The sequence below is a fragment of the Phascolarctos cinereus genome, unplaced genomic scaffold (assembly GCF_003287225.1).
Source record: "Phascolarctos cinereus isolate Bilbo 61053 unplaced genomic scaffold, phaCin_HiC Scaffold_2;HRSCAF=192, whole genome shotgun sequence".
NCBI classification, from domain to species: Eukaryota; Metazoa; Chordata; class Mammalia; order Diprotodontia; family Phascolarctidae; genus Phascolarctos; species Phascolarctos cinereus.
Window position 1 is genome coordinate 317,215,340 of NW_027555625.1, and position 23,566 is coordinate 317,238,905.

Genomic DNA, 23,566 nt, shown 5'->3' on the forward strand with positions numbered 1-23,566 from the left:
TCACCTTCAGTCTCTTCAGCAACCACTGCATGAGGCCCTGTTGAGCAGCTTCTGTGCACATTTCTGGTCGGAACTCAGCCATATTTTCTACAATAGCTGAAGGAAGAGAAGAAACCATTAACATGCAAAAGTAATTCTGCTTTTACTAGTAAGTACACTAATTCACTGTAATGTTCATGTCTTTCTTTCTCTAGTTCCCTACACTCCGCCCTGATCGTCAGATGCTATAGGTATTTTTACCTGATCCATGGTATTTTTAAGGGTTTTTTTTTACTTTTTTTTAAAACAAGCTACATTTGTAGACAAACATCACACAACTAGAAGTAATGTAAGTCAAAAGAAATTATGTAGTACATGGCAAGGGGGGGAAGGGGGGAGGAGGACTGTGCTAACAGAGCATGGCCTTAGTTCAGAAAATACAAAATGAAGGACAATTGTCCTAAGAATCTCCTCACTTCGATGTGCCCAATTCAAGATCTTCAGTATAATACCGGGCCATCAGGAACTATGAAGTAGTCAAGAGTAAGAGTCTAAGAGTAGATAACAAAGCCTTTCCCTCACCTGTCTAATTGGTACCTTTCACATTCCCTTTCTTTGCATCATTAAGAAACATGATCACGTTAAAGGAAAATATAATCTTCCTCACTAACAATTTTTGCACAAGGGGAAGGAAAATAGTCAGCTGAGGGGAATATCAGGCACACAATTGTAAATATTAATAGGCTTGTTATCTCTAAAGTACCACTTAAAAATTCTTATTTTAAAATATTTATCTGATGGGCATCTGAAAAGACCACTGAGGCAGTCACCTACTTCTTCTACCATCTTCCTAAATCCTTCATACCTACCTGCCAGAAATTAAACTATGGAAGAGCAAAAACAGGTAAAAGTAAAGTCTGGGGTTTGGAGGGGGAGGACAGTGGGTTGGGGAGTGGAGGAAGCTTTGAGTTATAAGAGAGAAGTAAGAGAAGACTAAGAAAATTCATTCAATCACTAGTGTGTAACCTTTGGCCAAATTACTTCAGATAATTCCCATATCTCTCATGTGAGATGCAGGAGGATTCCAGCCATGGCTTCCCCAGTCAGGGAAGGGGGTATGTCACTCCCAAAAGCACTTGATGCTGGTTTTTCTGTTTTCTCCTCTTTTCTCATCGAATGGAAAAGAAAAATCAATCCATTAAGTCACATTTTCCATGTCTTTAAGGTTTCATCTTTTGTTATGCAAACACTTTGTCACTGCTTTCACTATTTCTGTAGAAACTCACTTTATTTCCAGTAAATCTGCTTTGGCCAAAATTTTAATATGTCATTTCAGATTAAATTCTCAGGAAAGTAGAGCTAACAAGCAACCAAAAAAGATCATCTAATCCAATTATCTTACTTTACAGATGAGGAAACTAAGGCCCAAAAAGGAGAAGTGACTTGCCCAAGGCTAGCAAGTAACAGAACTGGGACTAGAACCCATAGGTTTTGACTACCAACAAAACTGCTCTTTACACAGGGCCCACCAATTCTTACTGCCAGGATCATTTTAGGGTTGCTATCCTGGTAAAATTCTCCAGCAGAAAATGGCAAAACAAAAAATTAATTCTGACTAGAAATAACTACAATAGACCCCTGCATTTCTATATTGTAATACTCCCCTTTCACTTACTCTCACAACTCTGCAACTTCCTTATAATAATCCTTACCGACAGATCCTGAAACTATGAGAGAAATTAGTTACAAGCAAAGAGAAGGGAAATAAAAACCTAATTTCATCAAAATTTCTACTTCTCTAGGGTCTCATTCATTTCTCAGGCTCTGGTTATGGGTCATCTTTGTTTTTATAAGACAAACTGTAGTGATCAAGAGGAATACTTGAAAACACTGTCTTAAGTAAGCTTTAGTTTCAACATCTTTGCAAGAAGGAAGGATGGGAGAAATTCAAGGAAAATGAGGACATATACTGCAAAGGAATCTCCTTAAATGAACACAAAAGAAATAGGCAGACAAGTTAAAAGCAGTATTTCAATTCCAAGTTTGTGCAATAAACTATACATAAAGAAAGAAACACTGAAGATTTTCTAAATAAAATGCCCTATAAAGGAGCATAATTGCTCAAAAGTTTGCCGTTCTAGTGCAGGAGAATCAGAAGGAAAACTAATGTATTAAGGGAATAAAATCACAAAATGAATACTTTCCAAATCCCAAAATGTCACCCAGCAGAGTCCTTCCATCAAAATTGGAGTTTTCCTGGAGCAGGTCTACTAAAAGGAATCTATTATTTCAGTCTAGGAAGGTTACCTATTTAGTGGATTTCTGCTTTATTACCTCCAAGCTGAATCCAAGCTGCAGTTATATGAAATTTACACAAGGGCCTTTATTTCTGAAGAGGCAGTTTGGGAGCAGGAGGAAAAAACATCCGGCTGTTGACTCTATTATAGAGAAAACAAACAAAGCAAAAAGATAATATGTGTGCATCCCCTTACCCAGCGTGTTATGGACTCCATCCGCCTCTTCTTTCACAGATTCATCTAGTCGCTCTAAATTCTGAACAAGCAAAGCTGCCACCTGACCATCCACCTGCAAGATCCATAAAGAAAGCAAAACAGACAAGATGGAAAAGACTCTGAAAAGACCCCCAAATGGACTACCATCTCTCCTTTGCCATTCCCCATCTAACCTAGATGAATCCCTTCCCCATTCCTACACTCCTGTACTCTTCCCCAAGAAGAAACCTCAGGAAATAGAAAAAACAAAGATGACAGAATTAGAGCTGGAAGGAACTTCAGAGATTACCAAACAGATTTACAGCAGGGCTGGGAAGGAACCTTGACGCTACACAGTCAAACCCCCTCATTTTGCAGATGAGAAAACTAAGACCCAGTTAAGGTTAAGTGACATGCCCAGGAGGGGAACGTGAACCCAGATTCTCTTTAATTCTTTCTAATACACCAGGCTGCCTTCTCAACAGAAAGAGAATGTTCTGGAAAGGGTAGAGAACGGAGAGCCATGCAACCTGGGTAAGTCATCATCCTGTCGCTAACTAGGAGACAAAACCCTGAACAAGTCATTTCTCTTTTCTCGATCTGTTTAACTATCTGTAAAATGAGGGTGTTGGACAAGATGATATTCAAGATCCTTTCTTGCTCTGACATTCTTCAAATTATTATATTTTACTACTTGGCATCATAAATTATTATGGTACTTAAGAAGATAAGAAATCTTACATAGGGTCACCTCAACCATCCAATTGGTCCACCGTTGTCTCTCTGGTAGTAATGCCAAAAGTGGGTCTTCTCCAAACACTGACCTTAAGAGCCTAGGTTCGTAGTAGGAAACATTCCTAACTTCTATAACTTAATCAGAATCTAATATGTAAATCCTTCTTGAGCTTAATTGTATTTTAAGAGTCCCTTTCATTTGTCTGTTGAACATGGAGCATATGACTTAGTGAATTGAACTTTTTGTATTTGGCAAACTACTTTCACATCTGTTGTCATATTTCACTCTCAAAACGACCCTTCCACATGGGTAGGAGAGAAGGCATGGTATTATCCTCACTTTACAGAAAAGGAAACTGTGGCTCAGACAGGTAAAGTCACAGATCATTAAGCCATACAGCTAATTAATTTAGAGTTGAGACAAGAATGAAGTTTTAATTTCTAGTGCAATGTTTTCCCCCTATACCAGGATGCCTGCCTCCCCTATTCAAGCTCTCCCTGACTCAGCAAAACTGCCATTTACCACACTTGATAGAGAAACAAATGATAGCTATTTAACCAGCCAATTTTCCAGTCTATCAGTTCCCAGGGGCTGTAGTGCTTAGACTGTAAGCTCCTTGTGTGCAGGGTCCTTGTATTTTATGTTCCCAAAGATACAAATAGCTTACAGTACTTTGCACCTTATATGATTAGGTGCTTACTGATATTTGCTGAATTGAATTGATTCACGTTTGTTGGTGACTTCCATATTCCAGAATTTGCTGGGGGGGGGGGCTTAAATTAGTTAATTTTGCTATTTCTTAGAAGTTAAGGAAGAATACATATAAAAGAAGTTGAAACTACTGATAAATATTACTGGTAAATGAGTGAATTTTATCTTTAGTTTCACTTTTTCCCATGTGGCAGATAACACTCAAACAAGTGTTTAATGAATGCTCAAACACAAAAAGAAAGATTTAGAGCTGCAAGGCACACTTCATAGGTCATCTAATGCAAACCCTTCATTTTAGAGATAAGCAAACAGGATCAGAAATGTTAAGTGACTTGCCAAAGATCACCAAGGTAATAAAAAGAATAATGGAGATTCAAACCCAGGTTCCTTTTGACCCTACCTACAATGCTCATTCCACTACTTATCTGGGTGGTTTCCACCTATGAACGAGGATATTAGCAGGCCTGCTCTCAAATCTTTTCTTTAACAGCTTCACTATGCAAACCCAGCATAAAGCTTTTCTTAATGAATTGGACAGTTTGGGTATATGAGGTGAGACAAAACAGAAAAACTTTGGGAGGAGGAAGAAAAGGAGGAGAATGAACGATATCAGATGTTTTCCCCCCAAAATCACCCTGATTGACTTATAATCTCCCTGAATTCTGAGGTAGCAAACACTTGAGCTCCAGTAGGTATCACTCACTTGTCAGTTCTATAAGTCGCCTCACTAATTTCAATTGCTCATTGCTCATTTTATCTACATATTTTTCCTCCCTCTTGATTCTTAGTTATGTCTTCCATCTCCACCGTCTAAAAAGTGGCAGTGACAGTGACTGTGAAGGATACACAAAAATCTAAGAGCTGCGCTGTTATATGTATGATGGGAGTCACACAGGAGAAAAATCTTATTTCTTGTTATAAAAATAGAACTTTTAAGAGTGTGCTTTTCTGCACTTGCATTATGTAAAATTTTATGTTTCATTGGGTTAAATTCAATTTTACCTGATTGCACTGGGAGGAAAGGAAAGTCAAAATGCATTTAGCTCAAAAGAACCCTTGGAAAAATAATTGTTCTAGGTATAGCCCTATAAATCTGCTGGTAAGCAGCACAAATTGGCATTCTATCCTACTCCTTTAACCCCTCCTGTCTACCTTCACCCCTATTTTCAGGGACTGTGGCTAAGTCTGATACTAAAAAACAAATCAGGCCTGGGAACCATATCACAAAGAAGAAAGTAATTCTGGTTTGCAAAATCAGGTTGAATTCAGTCACAGGGTGTTCTAATAAGTTTACTGGTTATCTCCACTTGTTAACAGGTCTTCAAAATGACACTCCAGCAGCCTCCAATGAGACAAGAACACAGACAGATGACCTTTTTTATTTGTCCAAAAAGGGTGAGGAGATAAGAAGAAGAAAAAGAAGGTGGAAGGGCTTTGTAAGAAGCATGGATGACCTACCAATGAGCTTTTCTCACCTTCTCTTTCCTGTCTAGACCAAGGAACAGCAAATTCTGGAGTCATGAAGGCTAGAATCATACAATGAAAGAGCTAGAAAGGGCACTTCAAAGGCCAATGCTCAGATTTCTGAAAATAAAGAAACTAAGCCCAAAGAGGGAAAAACCTCTTGCTCAAGGTTACAAAGCAATCTATGAAGGTTTTTTTGTTTTGTTTTGTTTTTTTGGTTAGGCAATGGGGTTAAGTGACTTGCCCAGAGTCACACACAGCTAGTAAGTGTTATGTGTCTAAGGCCAGATTTGAACTCAGGTCCTCCTGGGTCTAGGGCTGGTGCTCTATCCCCTGTGCCACCTAGCTGCCCCTTATGAAGTTTTTAAAAATTAGAATCTTGAGCAACAGTATAATTTAAAATATACCCATGTTTATATTAATTTGTAGCCAGTTAGAAATGTTAAGACAAAGAGGCTATCTGAAATAATAAACAAATAAACAGATAGATAAATCACTCACTAGCAGCATCAGAGACAAAGGTAGTAGAGGTTCTAAGAAAATCTTTTATTTTTATAATATTCCTTATTCTTTTCCAGGAAAACAAATGTAATATACATCTCCTGGCTATGAGAAGAAATATTTGTATCTCTTTGCTTCCAGAAACGGCTTTAGATTTCATCTGGAATCAATGTAAGGCCATGGAGGGAAGCTGATCAAGTCACTTTACCTCTCTTTACCTCAGTTTCCCCATAAGGGTATTGGTACAGGCAACTTCTAAGTTTTCTTTAGGCTCTAAGTATATGATCCCATGCACTTTTAAATACAAAAGGAATTGGATTCAGAACAATGTCCTCACACAGTCTAAATATGTGGGAAAATTCAATACTATCACAAAAATACCTAAATCTACTAACATGGGCAGCTAGGTGGCACATGGATAGAGCACTAACCCTGTAGTCAGGAGGACCTGAGTTCAAATTTGACCTCAGACACATGATCCTCACTAGCTGTGTGACCCTGGGCAAGTCACTTAACCCCAATTGCCTCGCAAAAAACAAATACACCTAAATACTAATATGAGAGGTAGTGAGGTATAATAAATAAAGCACTGCACACATAATCAAGAAAACATGTTCAATGAGCACGACTTGGATTTGTCTGTGTGACTACAAGCAAGTCATTTAAGCTCCCTTTCCTCATCTGTAAATTGAGGCTAATAATACTTACATCACCTTCCTTCACAGGTTGTGAAAGAAGCATTTTACATTCCTTAAAGCAAAATAATAACAACAGCAGTAGCAGTGTCAGTTAATTAAAAAAATGCAGGGGTTAGACTGAATGATCCTTTTCAGCTATAACAATTTATAGGTTTATAAATATTTTTTCACTGACTGAATGAATGAATGAATCAATGAAAGACTAACAACTTGTAAAATGTCTCTACAAAGCACTGGTAAGTTTCCAAAACACTAGGTTTCCTCAGAACAATCTGAAAAAAAATCACTGACATGGATAGGAATTTCTCATATTTTTTTTTCTTATTTAGGAACTTATGGGTACCTTACATTGTTGCTAAGTGTTGGAGAAGTCTTCACAGAATTAGAATGTTGAAAGACGCCTCCAAGACCATCTATTTCAACCTATACCTGAGTTAAGAACTGCCTCTACAAATTCCTGACAAGCACTCATCCAGCATTTCCCTGAAAGACTTACAATATTGGGGAACCCACCATCTACCACAGAAGCAAATTTCACTTCTGGATAACTAATTTTTTTTTGCAAGTTTTTCCTTATAGTCAAACTCTGCCTCTTTACAGCTTCCATCCATTAGTTGTCTTCAGGCACAAAGCAGAACAAGTCTAATCTCTTTCACCCATGGTAGCCCTGCAAATATCTAAAGATGGCTATTTAATTTTGCTTTCGTGTAACCAAGATAAAACACTAAAGGAACCCTGAGAATGCCAATACTGCACTCTTCCCCCCAACAGGGCTTTTCTATAGCTTATAATTTCCAACTGGGGAAAAGATAGAGGCAATAACTACAAACTGCATCTCACAATAAATTCTACCAGATGCCCTCTAGCTGCTATTCATGCCATTTCATGACTTTGATATTGGCCCCCAAATTAAACCTACAAAGAAATCAATGTCTTTTCAATATTAAGAATTCTTATAAAAGTTTCCTAATAAAGAATAAAAACGGGGATACAAAAATATATTTAAATCTACCTTTCCCTAACTCCCTAGTATTTACCAAGTGTTTTCCACTGGTACAGACAAGCAAATAATCTATCCTAATTCTGAAATTTTCAACTGCTTGTGATACATATAAATCCCACTGGAATAAAGAGATTAGTGCCAAAATCTTAAAAATAATAATAATAAAAATTAAAAATTAAAAGCTCCTAAGCAGGAGCTACCTAATGACTCCCCAGGCTGTAGATGAACTGTGTTCTTTCTAAGTGAACAATAAAATCTGCAGAATCCAGCTTTTGTTAGTGGTTTTGGCAACATGGAAAACAGAAAAGGAGCTTTTATTCAAATGGCTGTTTCCAGGTCCATTTTTACAAGCAGCAGGCGGGCTACCTGCTCCTTTCTCCTCAATCCTTTTCATGCAACAACCGTCTAGGCAAAGGATGGTAATTAAAAACAGCATAGGGACTACACAGGAAGATGCATTCAGGGCCACCGCAATTAACCTTTGGAAGGTAAGCCTGTGTGGATGACACCACAGGGATTTGATGGAAAAGCAAGTGCAGCTGCCTTCCCCCAACACCCCTCCAAACAAAAGCCCATCTGATTTCTTTTCTCTCAACACAATCATTCCAAAGCCCAATAAAAAAAAAAAAACAACCCTGTGTTCTACAAACGTGGCCAGTCACTCCAGGAAGCGGCTAGAAAGAAAAATGGCCACAGGAATTTTCATCATACTCAATTGTTATTGGCTCTGCTGGACACCTCTTTCTATGTAAGATACAGTTCTTCATATCCACTCAGTTCATGACCCTTCTACTCATTCCAAATACCAGGAACCAGAGTGCATGGGAAAAGTCTAATACAAAGAGCAGAAGAGAAACGGATTAAGTCAGTGAAGCTGATACTGTATCTGCTCACTAAGATAAGGACCTCAACCAAATCACTATTAATTGGAAGTTTCTAGAAAAAGACTAACCAGGAAAACCTACAGAAGAGAAAAAAACATCATGCCAGGAGTCAAGGGACCTGAATCCTGATATCTTTACCACTAACCAGCTGTGTGACCCTACTCAAATTACTTAACCTCTGACTTTCAGCTTCTCCATCTGCAAAACAATCATATATTAAGAGCCAGAAGGAACCTTAGAGTTCAGCAGGTCCAATTCCCTCATTTTTCAGATAAGGCTTAGGGAGGCTGAGGGCCTTGCCCTAGGTCATCCAATGGAATTATGAGAATGGGAACTGAAGTCCTTTGACTTTAAATCCCTTACCTTACATGGTGCCATGAGAAGAATGATGTTAGAATTACAAGGGAATTTAGTGATAATTTAGTCCAATATCTTCCTTTTACAATGAGGGAAAGTAAATTCTAGAGGCCTTGACTTGTCTAAGATTGAATGAGAAAACACATAAGTCCCTGCATGGCAAAGTGCTAGCAATCTCAATAATTTGTATTTGCATTCTCTTGATATTTAGTAAAGCAGAGGTGTCAAACACATAACCTACTTCTCAGTAACACCAAAACCAAATTAAAACGTAATTGGGAAATTTTTAACAAAATAAATACAAATACAATAAAACACAGATAATGTTAATATGTGGTTTTCTAAGTCAATATGCTCCTTTAGGATCCTTATGGATGGTTTAGTGGCCCCTGTTATCATTCAGTTTGACACCATTGTAACAGAGGATACTCTCAAGTTCAGTCTTGATAACCAGCTTATTTCCAAAGGATAGCACCCCCCATATGATGACACAATGGATTCAATGTACACAGTCTGGTGTCCCTCAATTTGAGAACTGATCCACTCTAAAACCCCTTTGTTCTGGAAACAAGATTTCTACTAAAATAGTCCTAGATTTCTGCATTAACCCAAAGTTGAGTCACCTTGAGCTTGAAGTCAGTTTAAGCCCCCAATTTAAACCCTCATCACTAACTGATTAAGATGGCAGTAATAGTTACCAACTCATAAAGAATGAAAGGAATTCCAAGGTAGTGAATATGCAACTTACCAGAGCATCAATGAGCACCTCCGCTCCCTCTTCACTCTCATGGAGTGTATCAATATCTGTTAATTCCTGCAGCAAATCAACCACAGCTATAGACACATGTGAAAAATGTTAAGGGCATTAACTACATATGGAAATCCTACAGACATTTTATTTTCAAAAATCTGGTTCCCTTCTGTATTTCTAGTTAATCGCTTCATCACCATCTTCAACGCTACTCTGCCCACAGTGGGTGTTCAATAAATGTTAAATGACAGACTCATTTTCTTCCTTTACATCACCTTCCTTAGTAAGTTAATCCATATGTTCACTACACCTTCATAAATTTCATAACTTCAAATAAATCAGCCAGAAGTCTCTTTTCTGAGTGATCTGAGAAACAGGCCAACACCCTTAACCTTAGCCCATAATTTAAATTCTTGAAACTCAGTATAATCTTAACTACTCCGTACAGGTCGCCTTCAAAGGCAGTAATGATTTCTGTGATGTGATGCCTGGTGCTTCCAAAGTATTTCACTGAACAGCATAAGATAGAATGGATTTAAGTTAGGCTAGGATAAGGAAAAAAATCATTGGAACCCTTCTCCCCACCCTACCAGTCCTGGTTATAACAACATTCCCTCCTTACCCACCCTCCTCCAACATACCACTTTGAATTAAAGAGAATTGGACTAATAAGAAGGAGTAGGGAAAAGTAGGGAAGAAAGAGAAAAAACACAATCTCAACTTTCTCAGAAATTGAGATATATGGCTAAAGCCATCAAAGTAGAAAAAGCACTACTCCCCTCTTGCCCAAACTCAAATCAACAAATTTTTACTGAACACATATCATATGCAAGGAATTATAGTACTATGTGTAGGGGGGAAAAAAAAGCAGAGAGAGCCTCAAAAAGTATATAATTTAGTTGGAGACAACTAACCAAATAAGCAAGCATGTATTTATAGTTAGCATGGCAGGTAAAGTGTTGGGCCCAGAGTCAGGAAGACTTCAGTTCAAATTCTGACTCTGACAATTCCTAGTTATGTGACCCCTAGACAAGTCTCTTGACTTTTCTCAGCCTCAGTTTCTTTGACTGTAAAATATGGATAACAGCATCTTCCTCCCAGGGTCGTTAGGATTAAATAAGATAACAAGTAAAGCTCATTGCAAACCTTAAAAAAAGTACTATATAAATGCTAGTTGTAAGTACCCACTCTCTGTGCCAGGCACTGGGACCAGGAATACAAAGGAAAAAAGCAACAACACTCATTGATCTGGAAGAGCTAATTTTCAAAATGGAGAAACAACATGTACATAAATAAGTAAATACAATGTAACATGAGAGAGGAAGACACTAGCAGCTGAGGGACTAGGAAAGGCCACTTGTACAGGCTAACATTTGAGCTGAGCCTTAATGAAAGCCCGGGATTCTAAGAGGGAGTGACGAGGAAAGACAGCACTCAGAGCATGGAGTACAGCTGGGAAGTTTGGAAGAGGGGTGGATTTAGGGAAAGGTAATAAATTATATTTTTAGGCATGCTGAGTTTAAGATGCCTATGGGACCATCTAGTTTGAAATGTCCAAAAGACAACTGGTAACATGGAACTGAAACTCAGCCGAGAGACTAGAGATGAACATACAACATCTGGGGGTCATGTGCACAGAGATGATAACTGAACCCAGAGTAGCAGATGAGATCAATGAGAGATAATGGAGAGGAAGGAAGAGGGTGCAGGATAATAAGAAACAACCACAGTTAGGAGGTGTGACATGGATGAAGATGCAGCAAAAGAGTCAGAGAGAGAAAACTCTAACAATTAAGAGAACTAAGGGAAAGCAGTGTCATGAAAACCCAGAGAAGAAAGTATCCCGAAACTGATCAACAGTATCAAATGAAGCAGAGGACAAAAAGGATGAGGATCAAGAAAAGATCAAAAAATTTTCAATTAAGAGATCATGACATCATACATCTCTTGAGCTAGAAAGGACCATCGAGTCCAATCCCTTCATTTTACAGGTGAAGAAACTCAAGGATGTTAAGTGACTTGTCCTGGGTCACATAGCTAATGTCTAAAGAAGGATCTGAACCCAGGTCTTCCTAATAGCAAGTCCAGTTCCCTAAGGAAAGTAGGTGTATAGAGCCTGGAGAAGTTTTTCTTTCTTTTTAGTTTCTGACTGGACCTGTAATTTCATCAGTACAGGGAGCTCCCAAGCAAGAAACATCCTTTACGGCACTACTCTGAAACTTAATAGTCTGAGAGAGTTGCCTGATGCACTGAAAGGCTGACCAACTCACTCAGCATCATACAGTTGTTGAGTCAGAGATAGAACCCAAATCCAAGTCTTTCTGATTCTTAATCCATTATGCTTCTACCTCTTGTAAAAGACTTAAAGGGGAAAGAATTACTGTCTTCAAGTAATAACAGGGTTCTTTTGTGAAGGAGATATTAAACTTATTCCGCCTGGCCCAAAAGGATCGATAGGTAGAAGTCACAAAGAGGCAAATTTAGGTTTTAAATAAAGTAAAATTTGCTAACTAGCTGGAAAGGTAAATTTGGATCAAGTCATAAAGGACCATGAATGAAAGGCTAAAGAGACTTACCTTTATGTTGTAAGTAATGGGGAGCTATTGAATGTTTCCAACTAAGAAGAAGCAAAATGAAGTTACATTTTATAAAGATTAATCTGAGAGTGGCATGGGTGATGAATTGGATGGAAAAGAGAACAAAGGCAGAGAGGCTAATTAGAACACTAACATCTCTAGGCATGAAGTGAACTAAAGTCAAAGTAGAAAAGAAAATAGAAGAGACAGAAGTCACAGATGATATGAAGGTAAAATCAAGAGGTGACTAATGAAGTTCCAGGCATTCCCAAATGCCTTACACTAAAATACATACATAAATTTATTCGGTTATGGTTTTCTTTCTGGACCTACGAATGACCAGCTGTCCAAAGTGGGTAAGTTCCTAGACTGCGTTCCTTTGTTCCTGTTCCACAGGAAAAGATGGGTCAATGGTATTTCCCTGAAACACAGGGAAATTCAAACTACTTAATGCATGAAAAGAGCTTTAAGATCTTAGTATGAAATCTCTTTCAAGCTTGTGGTTCTTATCAGAAAAGTAATCAAAAGGCTGCTAACACAGAGGATAATCAGTCGTACCCGACATGTTGTAAACTACAATACATAAGTTACTTGAGTCACTTACAAATGGGTCACGTAACCCTGAAATTAAGGGCAACTCCTGAATAAAAAGTGAGCATGTGTAATTCTTCCTCTCTAAGATTCAAATTATTGATAGAAAGGGGGAGTATTGGGAAGGCTTAAATTAGACCAGATCCAGACAAATAGTAGCTATATAGACTCTACCATGACTCTGAACCGACACTTATTTCCAATATAAACTATTAGACTTCCAAGGGGAAAAGTGAGAGTTAATGTTTCCCTTTACCCCACTTAAGTCTGTGGAACTCCCGCAAACTAACACACACACACGATGGATGTACACACACATATGTGTATGTGTGTGTATATGCTTTACTATACATAAATGTACTTCTTTAATTTTTCCATGTCTAGTATATTTTTATATGCTTGTTTATGTCTGACTTTCAGCCATGGAGTATCACTAGTGCCAAAAAAGATGGATTTTGGCATCTAAGAACACCCTAAGATGATCACAAGTACTGCACAATTTAATAAATGCAACCTAGCCCACTGTCCTCTTATTTATTTTGGGGTCTAAGCCACTGTTCATCTGCTGTGTGTGTTCAAAATACATGTACTCAAAAGACCAGCATTCAACTGTATAACAGATCTGGTACCCAAGCGTTCTGCAACCACAAAGCTTCTCCTGTGTCAGTCGTTACACTAAACTCTTTAGACAGATTACAGAGAGCATTTAGAAGGTTCTGCAGTACTTCAGGACTTGATGAAATTGAGCACAATATCATTTATACACAGCTACCCAGAATGAAGAAAGAAAGCAGGCAGGATTGCATTTGAGACACAATGCAGCTTTTAATTACCCAAGCTTCTCAATGAAACAAAGATCTATCAACTGAACAAAAACATTTTTTTTGTTTTTGTTTTTTTGCTTAGGCAATCAGGGTTAAGTGACTTGCCCGCGGTCACACAGCTAGTAAATGTCAAGTGTCTGAGGCCAGATTTGAACCCAGGCCCTCCTGACTCCAAGGTCAAAGCTCTATCCACTGAGCAACCCAGCCGCCCCTAACAACATTCTTTTAATGATGCTATCATCATACATCACAGTCGATGTATCAATCAACAAGTATTTATTCAGTGCTAGGCACTAGTTGTTGGGGATAGAATACAAAGAAAGAACAATCCCTAACTCTCAAAAAGCTTATACTCTAACATGGAAGATAACCTGTGTGTATACTGACATAGATATAGATCCATGTATATACATATATATGCAAACTAAATATAGAGAGAATAAATACAAATAAATACTAGGTAGTTAGATACAATAGATTGGGAGAAAGGGCACTAGCAGTTTGCACGATGTGGAGGGTCATCAGGAAAAGTATTGGTTAGAAGTTGCCCTTGAGCTATGTAAGAAGGAAAAGATGATTCATTCCATGAGATGGAAGTAAGGAGTGAGTATATTCTAGGTATAGGAGATAGCCAGAGAAAGGGCAATGAGATGAGAGGTGCTAAGTCATATTTTAAAAGGGGAAAGTGGGAATAATGTAAAATAAGGCAGAGGAAGGAAATAATGAACTCTGTTTCAGACATATTAAGTCTAAGAAGTTTCCAGGGTATCCAGTCTGAAATGTCCACTAGGCAACTAGTAATATGAGAATGAAACTAAGAGGACAGTGGGGCTAGTTCTATAGACCTGGGAGTCTATTCATGAAGGTGATAATTAAAACCAAGTAAGGTTATACAATCACTGAAAGTGTAGAGAGAGAAGAGTGCTCAGGCCAGAGCCTTGAGTAACACCTACAATTAATGCTTGTAATATGAATGATTAGCAAATAAAGGAGATGAGAAGAAGCTATGAGAGTGGCTAATATGACAAAAAAGGAAAATAATAAATGTTGGAGGGGATGTAGGAAAACTGGGACACTAATGCATTATTGGTAGAGTTGTGAACCACTCTGGACAGCAATTTGGAACTATGCCCAAAGGGCTATAAAACTGTACACACCCTGTGATCCAGCGATACCACTGCTAGGTCTATATCCCAAAAAGATCAAAAAAAGGGAAAGGGACCTATATGTACAAAAATATTTATAGCAGCTCTTTTTGTGGTGACTAAGAACTGGAAATCAAAGAGATGACCATCAATTGTGGAATGGTTAAACAAACCGTGGTATTTGATTGTAATGGAGTATTATTGTGCTGTAAGAAATGACAAGCAGGATGATTTCAGAACGATCTGAGAAGACTTACAGGAACTGATGGATAGTGAAGTGAACAGAACCAGGAGAACATTGTACACAACAACAGCAATATTGTATAATGAAGAACTGTGAATGACTTAGCTATTCTCAGCAACACAATGATCCAAGACAATCCCAAAGGACTAATGATGCAGCTGATATTGATTGAATACAGACTGAAGAATGCTATTTTTGACTTTCATTTTTTCCCCCTCTATTCAAGTCTAATTTGGAAATGTTTTACATAACTGCATGTGTACAAACTATATCTGACTGCTTACCATCTCAGGAAGGGGAGAGGGGAAGAAGAGAAGGATAGAATTTGTAACTCAAAATTTTAAATAAAAATGTTTTAAAAATTTGGGTAAAAAAGGAGCTATGAGATAGATATGAGGAGGAAAAGGAGAGAGAGTAATGTCAGAAAAACAAAGACAGGAGAAAGTATCTAGGTGGCAAGTATTATCAAAAGCAGCAAAGATGTCAAGAAGAACAAAGAATGAGAAAAAACCCCTACAGGTTTGGCAATTAAAAGATCACTGGTACAACAAAACCAGAATAAAAAATTTTTTAAATACCAGGACCTATGATGTACATGCAAAATAGAGGATTACCTTCAGAAATATAAAATACTTACAGTGATACAACACCAAGTAAAGATCTTAAATAATCTGACTTCAGAAAAAGAAATAAAACCAGCAATAAAGGAACTACCAAAAAAACCTTGTACTCCTGATGAATTTACAAGAAAATTTTATCAAACTTTTGCCGAACAATTCATTCATAGACTATACAAATTATTCTCAAGAACTGAGAAATAAAGAACTCTATTAATCTCCTTTTATGAGATAAATATAGTTCTAATACCTAAACCAGGGAATGAAAAGCAAAGAAAGAGAACAATAGATTAATATCATTAACGAACATCAATACAAAATTTTCAATATGGCAAATCATGGCAAACAGATACTACAGTAATTTGTAAAGGAAATAATTTGTTATGATCAAGTTTGATTTATACCAGGCATGGTTCAAAGTAAGGAAAACAATCAGTATGATAGATCATATTTAGAACAAAATTATCTAAAACCTAGTGATTATCAACAGATGCAAAAAGAGCCTTTTACAAAGCACAATACTCATTAATTAAAAAAACTCACAAAGCATGGGTATAGGGAGATTTTTAAAATATGATAAAAAGTAACTAAAAAGAAAAGCAACTACTAACTATATGCAATGAGGAAACATAGAAATTCTCCCAATAAGTACAACAGTAAAGCAAGGATTCTCATTGTTCCCATTACTATTTGACATAGTTCTAGAAATGCTAGCAATAGCAAAAAGATGAGATGAATAAAGGAAAGGCTTATGGGAGACAAAACAATCCCAATCTCCTGATTACACGATTGTTTACTTAGAAAATTCTAAGAAATGAGCAAAGAAACTGAAACAATTGTGTCAGTAAAGTTGTAGGCTACAAAATAAACCCACAAAAATCAAGAGCATTTCTATATAATAACAACAAAATCCAGAAAACAATAATAGAAAGGGAAGTCTCATTCAAAATAATTACCAAATGAATAAAATATTTGGGAGTAAATCCTTCAAAGTACACTCAATACTTACATAGGTTCAATCACAAAACATTCCTTAAATAGCTCTCTTAATAATTTAAATAGCTGGACAAATATTCAGTGCTTGTGGCTAGGTAATACCAATATAATAAAAATGATAATACTACCAAAGTTAATTTATAGATGTACTGCTGTTATATTATATAACTAGAGAATACTTTATAGAGCTAAATGAAATAATTAGGAAATTCATCTGAAGAAACAAAAGATCTAGAATATCAAGGAAATAATAAAAAGGTAGGAAAGAATGGGACTTTTAGATCTCAAAGTATATTAAAAATTTCAATCATCAAAGCCATTTGGCACTGGTGAAAAAAAACAGAAAATTAGATCAATGAAATACACTAGACAAAGAATCAGAAATATCTGAACTCAATAAACCAGTGTTCACTAAACCCAAAAACATAAATTATCTAGGAAAGAACTCTCTATTTGATATCTATTGTGAAAACTGTTAAGTAATATGGCAAAAATCACACTTACAACAATACATAATAAATTCAAAATGCATGTAACCTGAATATTAAAGAATATACCATGAAAAATTAGAAGATAAGCAGATCACATATTTTTACAGCTATAAATAGGAATTAATTCTTAACCAAATATGGGATACAGGCAATCACAAAAGACAAAACAGATCATTTCAGTTACATGAAAATGCAAAGTTTTTGCACGAAGTTAATGCATCTAGGATAAAAAAGGAAGCAATCCAACGAGGAAAGTCACTTAAAAGTCAATAAACATTTATTAAGTGCCTACAATGTGCTAAGGTTACCAAAAACAGCAAAAGATAATCTCAGCCATCAAGGAACTCACAATCTAATAGGGAAGACAACAAGCAAATATATACAAAAAAGTTATCTACAGGATAAATAGGAAATACTTAAGAGAGGGAAGGCACTAGAATTAAAAGGAGTTAGGAAAGGAAGCTAGTAGGCAAAGATGAAAAAGGAGAATATTCTAGGCATGAGGGACAGCCAGAGAAAATGAAATGGAATGAACAGCCAGGAGGCCAGAGTCACTGGGTCAGAGTACATGGCAGGGTGCAAGGTGAAGACTGGAAAGGTAGGAGGGGGCTAGGATATAAAGGACTCTGAATGCTAAACAGGATTGTGTATTTGATCCTGGAGGAGATGGGAAACCACTGGAATTTACTGAGAATGGGAGGGATATGTCAGACTGTGCATCAAACATCTCTAATAGGGGCCTGGTATCCAAGATATATAGACAGCTAAGAGAAATATACAAGGCCAAAGGTTGTTTCTCCAATAGAGGACTAGTCAAAGAACATGAACAAACAGGTCTCAAAAGATGAATTGCAAGATATTAACAACTATAAGAAAAAATGTTCAAAATCACTAATAACAAGAGGAATACAAATCAAAACAATGCTGAGACTTCATTTTACACTCAAAAATTCAGCAATGACAGAAAACGCAGGCACACAAATACACTGTTGGACGAGCTGTAAATTTGTATTCTGGAAAGCAATGTGGAACTACTTAAATAAAATTATTAAAATGTCTACACCCTTTGAGCAAAAGATTCTACTGTTACACAAAGACCTAGGCAGCTAAGTCATACAATGGATAGAGTGGTGGGTCTGAAGTCAGGAAGATCTGGGTTCAAAGCTGACCTCAAACTAGCTGTGTGGCCCTAAGCAAGTCACTCAACCTCTGCTTACCTCAGTTTCCTCAACTATAAAATAGAAGCCTCCCTCCCACGGCTGCTGTGAGGATCAAAAGAGATAACATTTGTAAAGTGCTTAGCACACTGTCTAGCACATAGCAGGCACTATATAAATACTAGCTATTATTAGTATATACCCCAAGGAGGTCACTGATAAAAAGAAAGGTTCCATATATACCAAAACATTTACACAAGCATGTTTTGTAGTAGCAAAGAACTGAAAACACAACAGACACCCATCAATTGGAGAATGGTTAAACAAACTACATGCATGAATGTCATGGAATGCTACTGTGCTGTAAGAAGCTATGAGCATGATGAATATAAAGAAGCATGGAAAGACTTACATGAACTGATACAAAGTGAAGTAAGCAGAGACAGGAAAACAACAAACTCAATGACTACAAAATAATACAAATTTAAAGAACAACCACAAAACAACCAAAACTGAATGTTGCAAAATTATAAAGAACAAATGTGGCCCCAAAGAAAAAGTATGAGAAAACATCTTTCTCCTGGCTCCTTTACTGAGGACCGAGACTTTGAGTATGGAACACTGCATGTAATATCAGATTTCCTCCATGTATTATTCACTTTTGCTCTATTTCTTTTCTCTTCTTCTAAATGAAGGCTTTATTGGAGGGGAGATGGTTATAGAGAGAAATATTAAAAAAATTTTGATAGAAATGTATTTTTTTAAAGGAACTACTGGTAACTTGGGGGGGGACAGTTTCAATACAATAAGGAGGTTAAAGAAAGGAAGCAGCCAGGAAGGAACAGAGGGAGGGAAGGAAGGAGGAAAAGAGGAAGGAAAGGAGAGAAGGAGGAATGTAGGGTAGGTAGTAAGGAAGGAAAGAAGAAGGAAAACAGGACAGATGGAAGGAAAGGAAGGACTGGGGGAGAAAAGAAAGGAAGAAGGGAGGGAGGTAACAAGGAAAGAAAAGAAAGGAGCATTTATTAAGCACCTACAATGTTTCAGACACTGTGCTAACCACATCCTCAATTTATACTTGAGGGAACTAAGGCAGACAGAGGTTAAGTCACTTGCCCAAGATCACACAGTTATTAAGAGTATGAAGCTAGATCTGAACTCAACTATTCCTGACTCCAGGCCCAATAGTCTATCCACTGGGCCACATAGCACCTACTCTAATGAAGTTTTGTTTGTTTGTTTTTGTAAGAGAAGACTTGAGAATGTTGGTAGTCCTAGAAAACTAAATTCTCTGAAGAATGAATTTAAGGTTCATCCAAAGGACAGTGAGAAAGCATTGGCACATGAGCAAAAGGCACAGGAGAAACACGAGCAGATTGCAATGTATTTCTAAGGAAGAACTGTGCACTGGAAGTAGTATAAAAGCTATCAAAGAAATGTATGACATGGGGATAAAGGTACGCTGGTCGTGAAGAAAAAAGCAAACAGCCAACAGGACAACTTAATGTGTCCAATGTTAGCCATCTAATGTCAAGAGATCTGGAGCTCAGCAAGTTAACTGGACCCCTGTAATGGACTTACCTGTGAGCAACCAAAAGACAAGAAATGCAAGGACAGGTCACAGATCCCTCAGGGCATCAAAGTAAGTCAATGCCTGCCTATATCTAAATGAAGGTTCAGCTTTATCATCAGGCTCAACACACAGCGGGTACTACAATATCATTATCCTCTTTGCATGCAATGTTATAAAACACTATCCATCATCCGATACTTAATAATTGCTAATTGATATCTAGATTAATTACAGGTCTTTCCATTCTGAAACTTTTTCTTCATAAATAGTTAAGAATTAAAGGGTAAAAATGTCTGCTGCTTTGTTCATTTTCCTGTAAAGTCTCAGAATTCTAAAATCTAAGTTAGAAAACTACTCTAAATTCCTTCATTCTAGGTCACAACAGGTTGGAAGATGTAATCTCACAGTTCAGTCTCATCACCAATATACAAATTAATATTTATTAATTCAACATACTTTTATTATCTTTTTTAGGGAAAGTATGCCTTTCTCTCATTGGTGCTACAAAGTCATAAGAAACATGTCACAGACATTTGAAAAAACTACCACACAAGACAATCACCCTTTGGCAATCATAATCATCATCATCACCATCATCGTCATCATCATGACTGTCGTACAGAGTAAGGGTGAATTTGTGAATTTTTCTAAAAAACATCTTGCCCTAGAAGGCTCCAGTGGGTATCTCCCTATCCAATTTCCAGACCTCAAGTAAGAACTCAAGCAAGATACTGGCTACCCACTGCGCCTGGCAGATTTCTAATCAATCCCTCCACTAACTAATTTCACATAAATTCCCCAAGCTCCCCAAACAGAACTTCAAAAAGGCAGCAATTAGTGATTGCAATCACCAATTCATGGATAATCTAATCTGACCAAGAGCAAAGGTCACTTGAAGATGACCAAGAAAGAAAGTGAAAAATCAGACAAAAGGTTGAAAAGCTCTCAAACATGAGAATGTTCAGTATAGCCCCTGACCACCTAGCATTTCTCCATAAGCAGATGTAGGCAAAGGCAACAGGCTTTGCCACTGTACTTACAATTTCATCTCAGAAAGTAAAAGGCTCTTCCAGCCATAGATGATAAGAAAACCAAGAGTCTGTTTCCCAGCAAATTACTATAATACAGCTTTGGATGGCCTATTTTACCATGTCAGGTAAAAAAGGCTATCCCACTCACTCCTCCTCCATCTACTACTAGGACAATAAGCTACTATAATAATAAGCTAAAGAAAGAAAAGACAAGCTGTACCTGAGTGTCTTATACAATGTCTCAGAAGCAACAGAGATTTTTTTCCCCCAGTTTTTGTCTAGGTACTTGCTTCTCTCTTGATACCATTTAGAGCCTCTGTACAAAAACTGAATATTAATCTCACCAAACACCAATAAAAATGTCCACAAGGAACAAAGTTTCTTTTAAAGAAAAAAGACAGAAAAAAGAAAAGAGGAAATAAACAACTTACACAAAGTCATAATGAAAAAGTTTCCTTGAAGAAAATGAACTCCCATGTATACAAAGGTGATACAACTGATCTAATGACACAAATTTTCTTTTGTTTGCAATTTCCTTTGAAAACGTTACAGTTTAGGGTACCTATCAGGAGCTCAACAAATACAGATGCCATGCTTCCTTTCAGAGTGTAAAGATGGTCTCCCTAGCAAATGAGAGCTGCCTATGTCACATAACCACCCAGCCTAGACCTGGAATCTATTTTTGTCCCTGTTTGAAGGACTCTGTAGTTTAAAGTAGAAGGAAAAAATTCAGAGCAATAGTAATGTGTCCCTAGAAGATGTGTCCCCAATGAGCCTAAATACTAGCCCTAACTTCCAAAGACATGAAAGTCATGTGAAATTCACAAACAGGTTTAAAAAAAAAAAAGGAATTCAAGAGATAATTAAGTGCCTATATACAAGACAGTGAGTATATACCAAGTTGTGTTTTCTTGCACTAACATTTTGCGATTTCCTACTGACACTTGCCTTTCATCATAGCATGTTTAATTGGCTAATGAGTTGCTCAAGTAAAATGAGCTACTTATCAATGTATGGTGTAACAGCTGTTTAAAGACTGAAGAGTAAAGAGTGAAAGTGCATTTTATTCCAATGCAATGTTGATACAGGAAACACTAAACTGGGAAACAGCAAATAGTCTACAAATGCTCATGATAAACCTTGTTAGAAGGGCTCGTGCTGCAGGAAACGACTGGAGTAATAACCCACTTCCTGCCAGCCCAATTAAGGGAAGGCCCCAGAAGAATACTACCAGTCCAATTCTCAGTCATTAGCATTAGACTACATAACACAAGATTCCCATCCCCAAGCCCTGAATAGCCACACATAAGCCTTCTTGTGAAAGCCAGTTTATCATTCTCAGATTTAAGAAAAATACATTTGGTTTGCTTGATACCCACTAGTCTAGAAGGCCCAAATTTACAAAGTATTCTAACAGTTGCTTAAAAGTACTTCATTACAAATCATAATTGTATAGCTTTGCCAATTCTTCTTACTTTTCTTTGGTTTTTCTTTCTTTCTCTATTCTGGTATATTTATATACCAGATGATTATATATTTCCATTTTACACGTGAGGAAACTGAGACTCTGGGAGGTTAAACGACAGCTGTGCCCCAGGACATACTAGAATGATAGTATCTCCTCAGAGTTACTGGAAGGAACTGAAGATCCCACTTATTCCCAGCCCAGCCTAACAGAACTCCCCTTTACAATATCACCAATACAATATCACTTCAAGACTTCACTGACTCGGGGAATGGCTGAGCAAGTTGTGGTATATGAATGTAATGGAATACTATTGTGCTATAAGAAATGATAACAGGCTGACTTCAGAAAAGCCTGGAAAGACTTATACGGTATGATGCTGAGTGAAGTGAGCAGAACCAAGAGGGCTTTGTACACAATAACAGCCACGTTATACAATGACTAATATTGTTAAACTGAACCCTTCTCAGTATTACAAAGATCTAAGATATTTCCAGAGGCCTCGGGATGGAAAATGCTGTCCACATCTAAAGAAAGAACTATGGAAGTTGAATCGTTATCACTTATTCTTCTGTTGAGTTTTGTTTCATCTTTCTGATGGTTCCTTCTATTGGTTTTAATTTTTACTTACAACTTCACTAATGTGAAAATATGTTTAATGGGTATGTAAATGTAAAGCCTATACCAGATTGTGCGCTGTCTTGGGGACAGTGCGGGGGAAGGGGGAGAAAAAATTTCAACTCAAAAGCATATGGAAGTGATTGTTAATAAATCAAAATAAAAATAAAATTAAAAAAAAAAAGACTTCACTGACTCCTTAAGGAAGTTTTTCCTTACCTGAAGCCAACTGAGAGAATATAGTTCTTCTCTACAACAAATACAAAGAGGAGGAGTCAAGATTTTTGATTCCAAAATCAATACTTTTTCTACATCATGCTTCCCCACTTAGTAACAGTCTAAATAAATAAAATCGAAAGTCTACTCCCTAATTATCAGAGACAACAAAGGATTCCCTAAACAGTGAAAGGGTATCTACTTTGCACTCTGAACCACAAACACAACAAAGTTCTTCTCTCCAGAATATTTACCATGCAACTTTCAAAAGTACAGGTTGCCTTCACAGATTAAAATTAAGAAAGCCTTCACTAATTTGAATCACAATGGACTAGAGAAAAACAGGCTCCCTAAACCAAGCTGAAATTACCCAATATTCTTTTTTTTTTTTAAGGCAGTTGGGGTTAAGTGACTTGCCCAGGGTCACACAGCTAGTAAGTGTCAAGTGT

General features: G+C 37.2%; 1 protein-coding gene and 1 long non-coding RNA gene across 2 annotated transcripts in view; one reads left to right on the top strand and one right to left on the bottom strand.

The window, feature by feature from the left end:
• Positions 1–23,566, bottom strand: part of CTNNBL1 (catenin beta like 1) — a 218,439-nt gene that overhangs the window by 120,449 nt on the left and 74,424 nt on the right. Inside the window, exons 5-7 of the mRNA XM_078150210.1 lie at positions 9,574–9,669; positions 2,472–2,565; positions 5–96 (exon numbers count right to left, since the gene is read on the bottom strand). Coding sequence (XP_078006336.1) covers positions 5–96; positions 2,472–2,565; positions 9,574–9,669 — 282 coding nt within the window. The remainder of the gene's footprint in view (positions 1–4; positions 97–2,471; positions 2,566–9,573; positions 9,670–23,566) is intronic.
• LOC110211449 (uncharacterized) lies at positions 72–6,978 on the top strand. Its single transcript, XR_002325399.2, has 3 exons — positions 72–148; positions 5,236–5,313; positions 6,911–6,978. It is a non-coding gene; the product is annotated as an uncharacterized LOC110211449 (long non-coding RNA).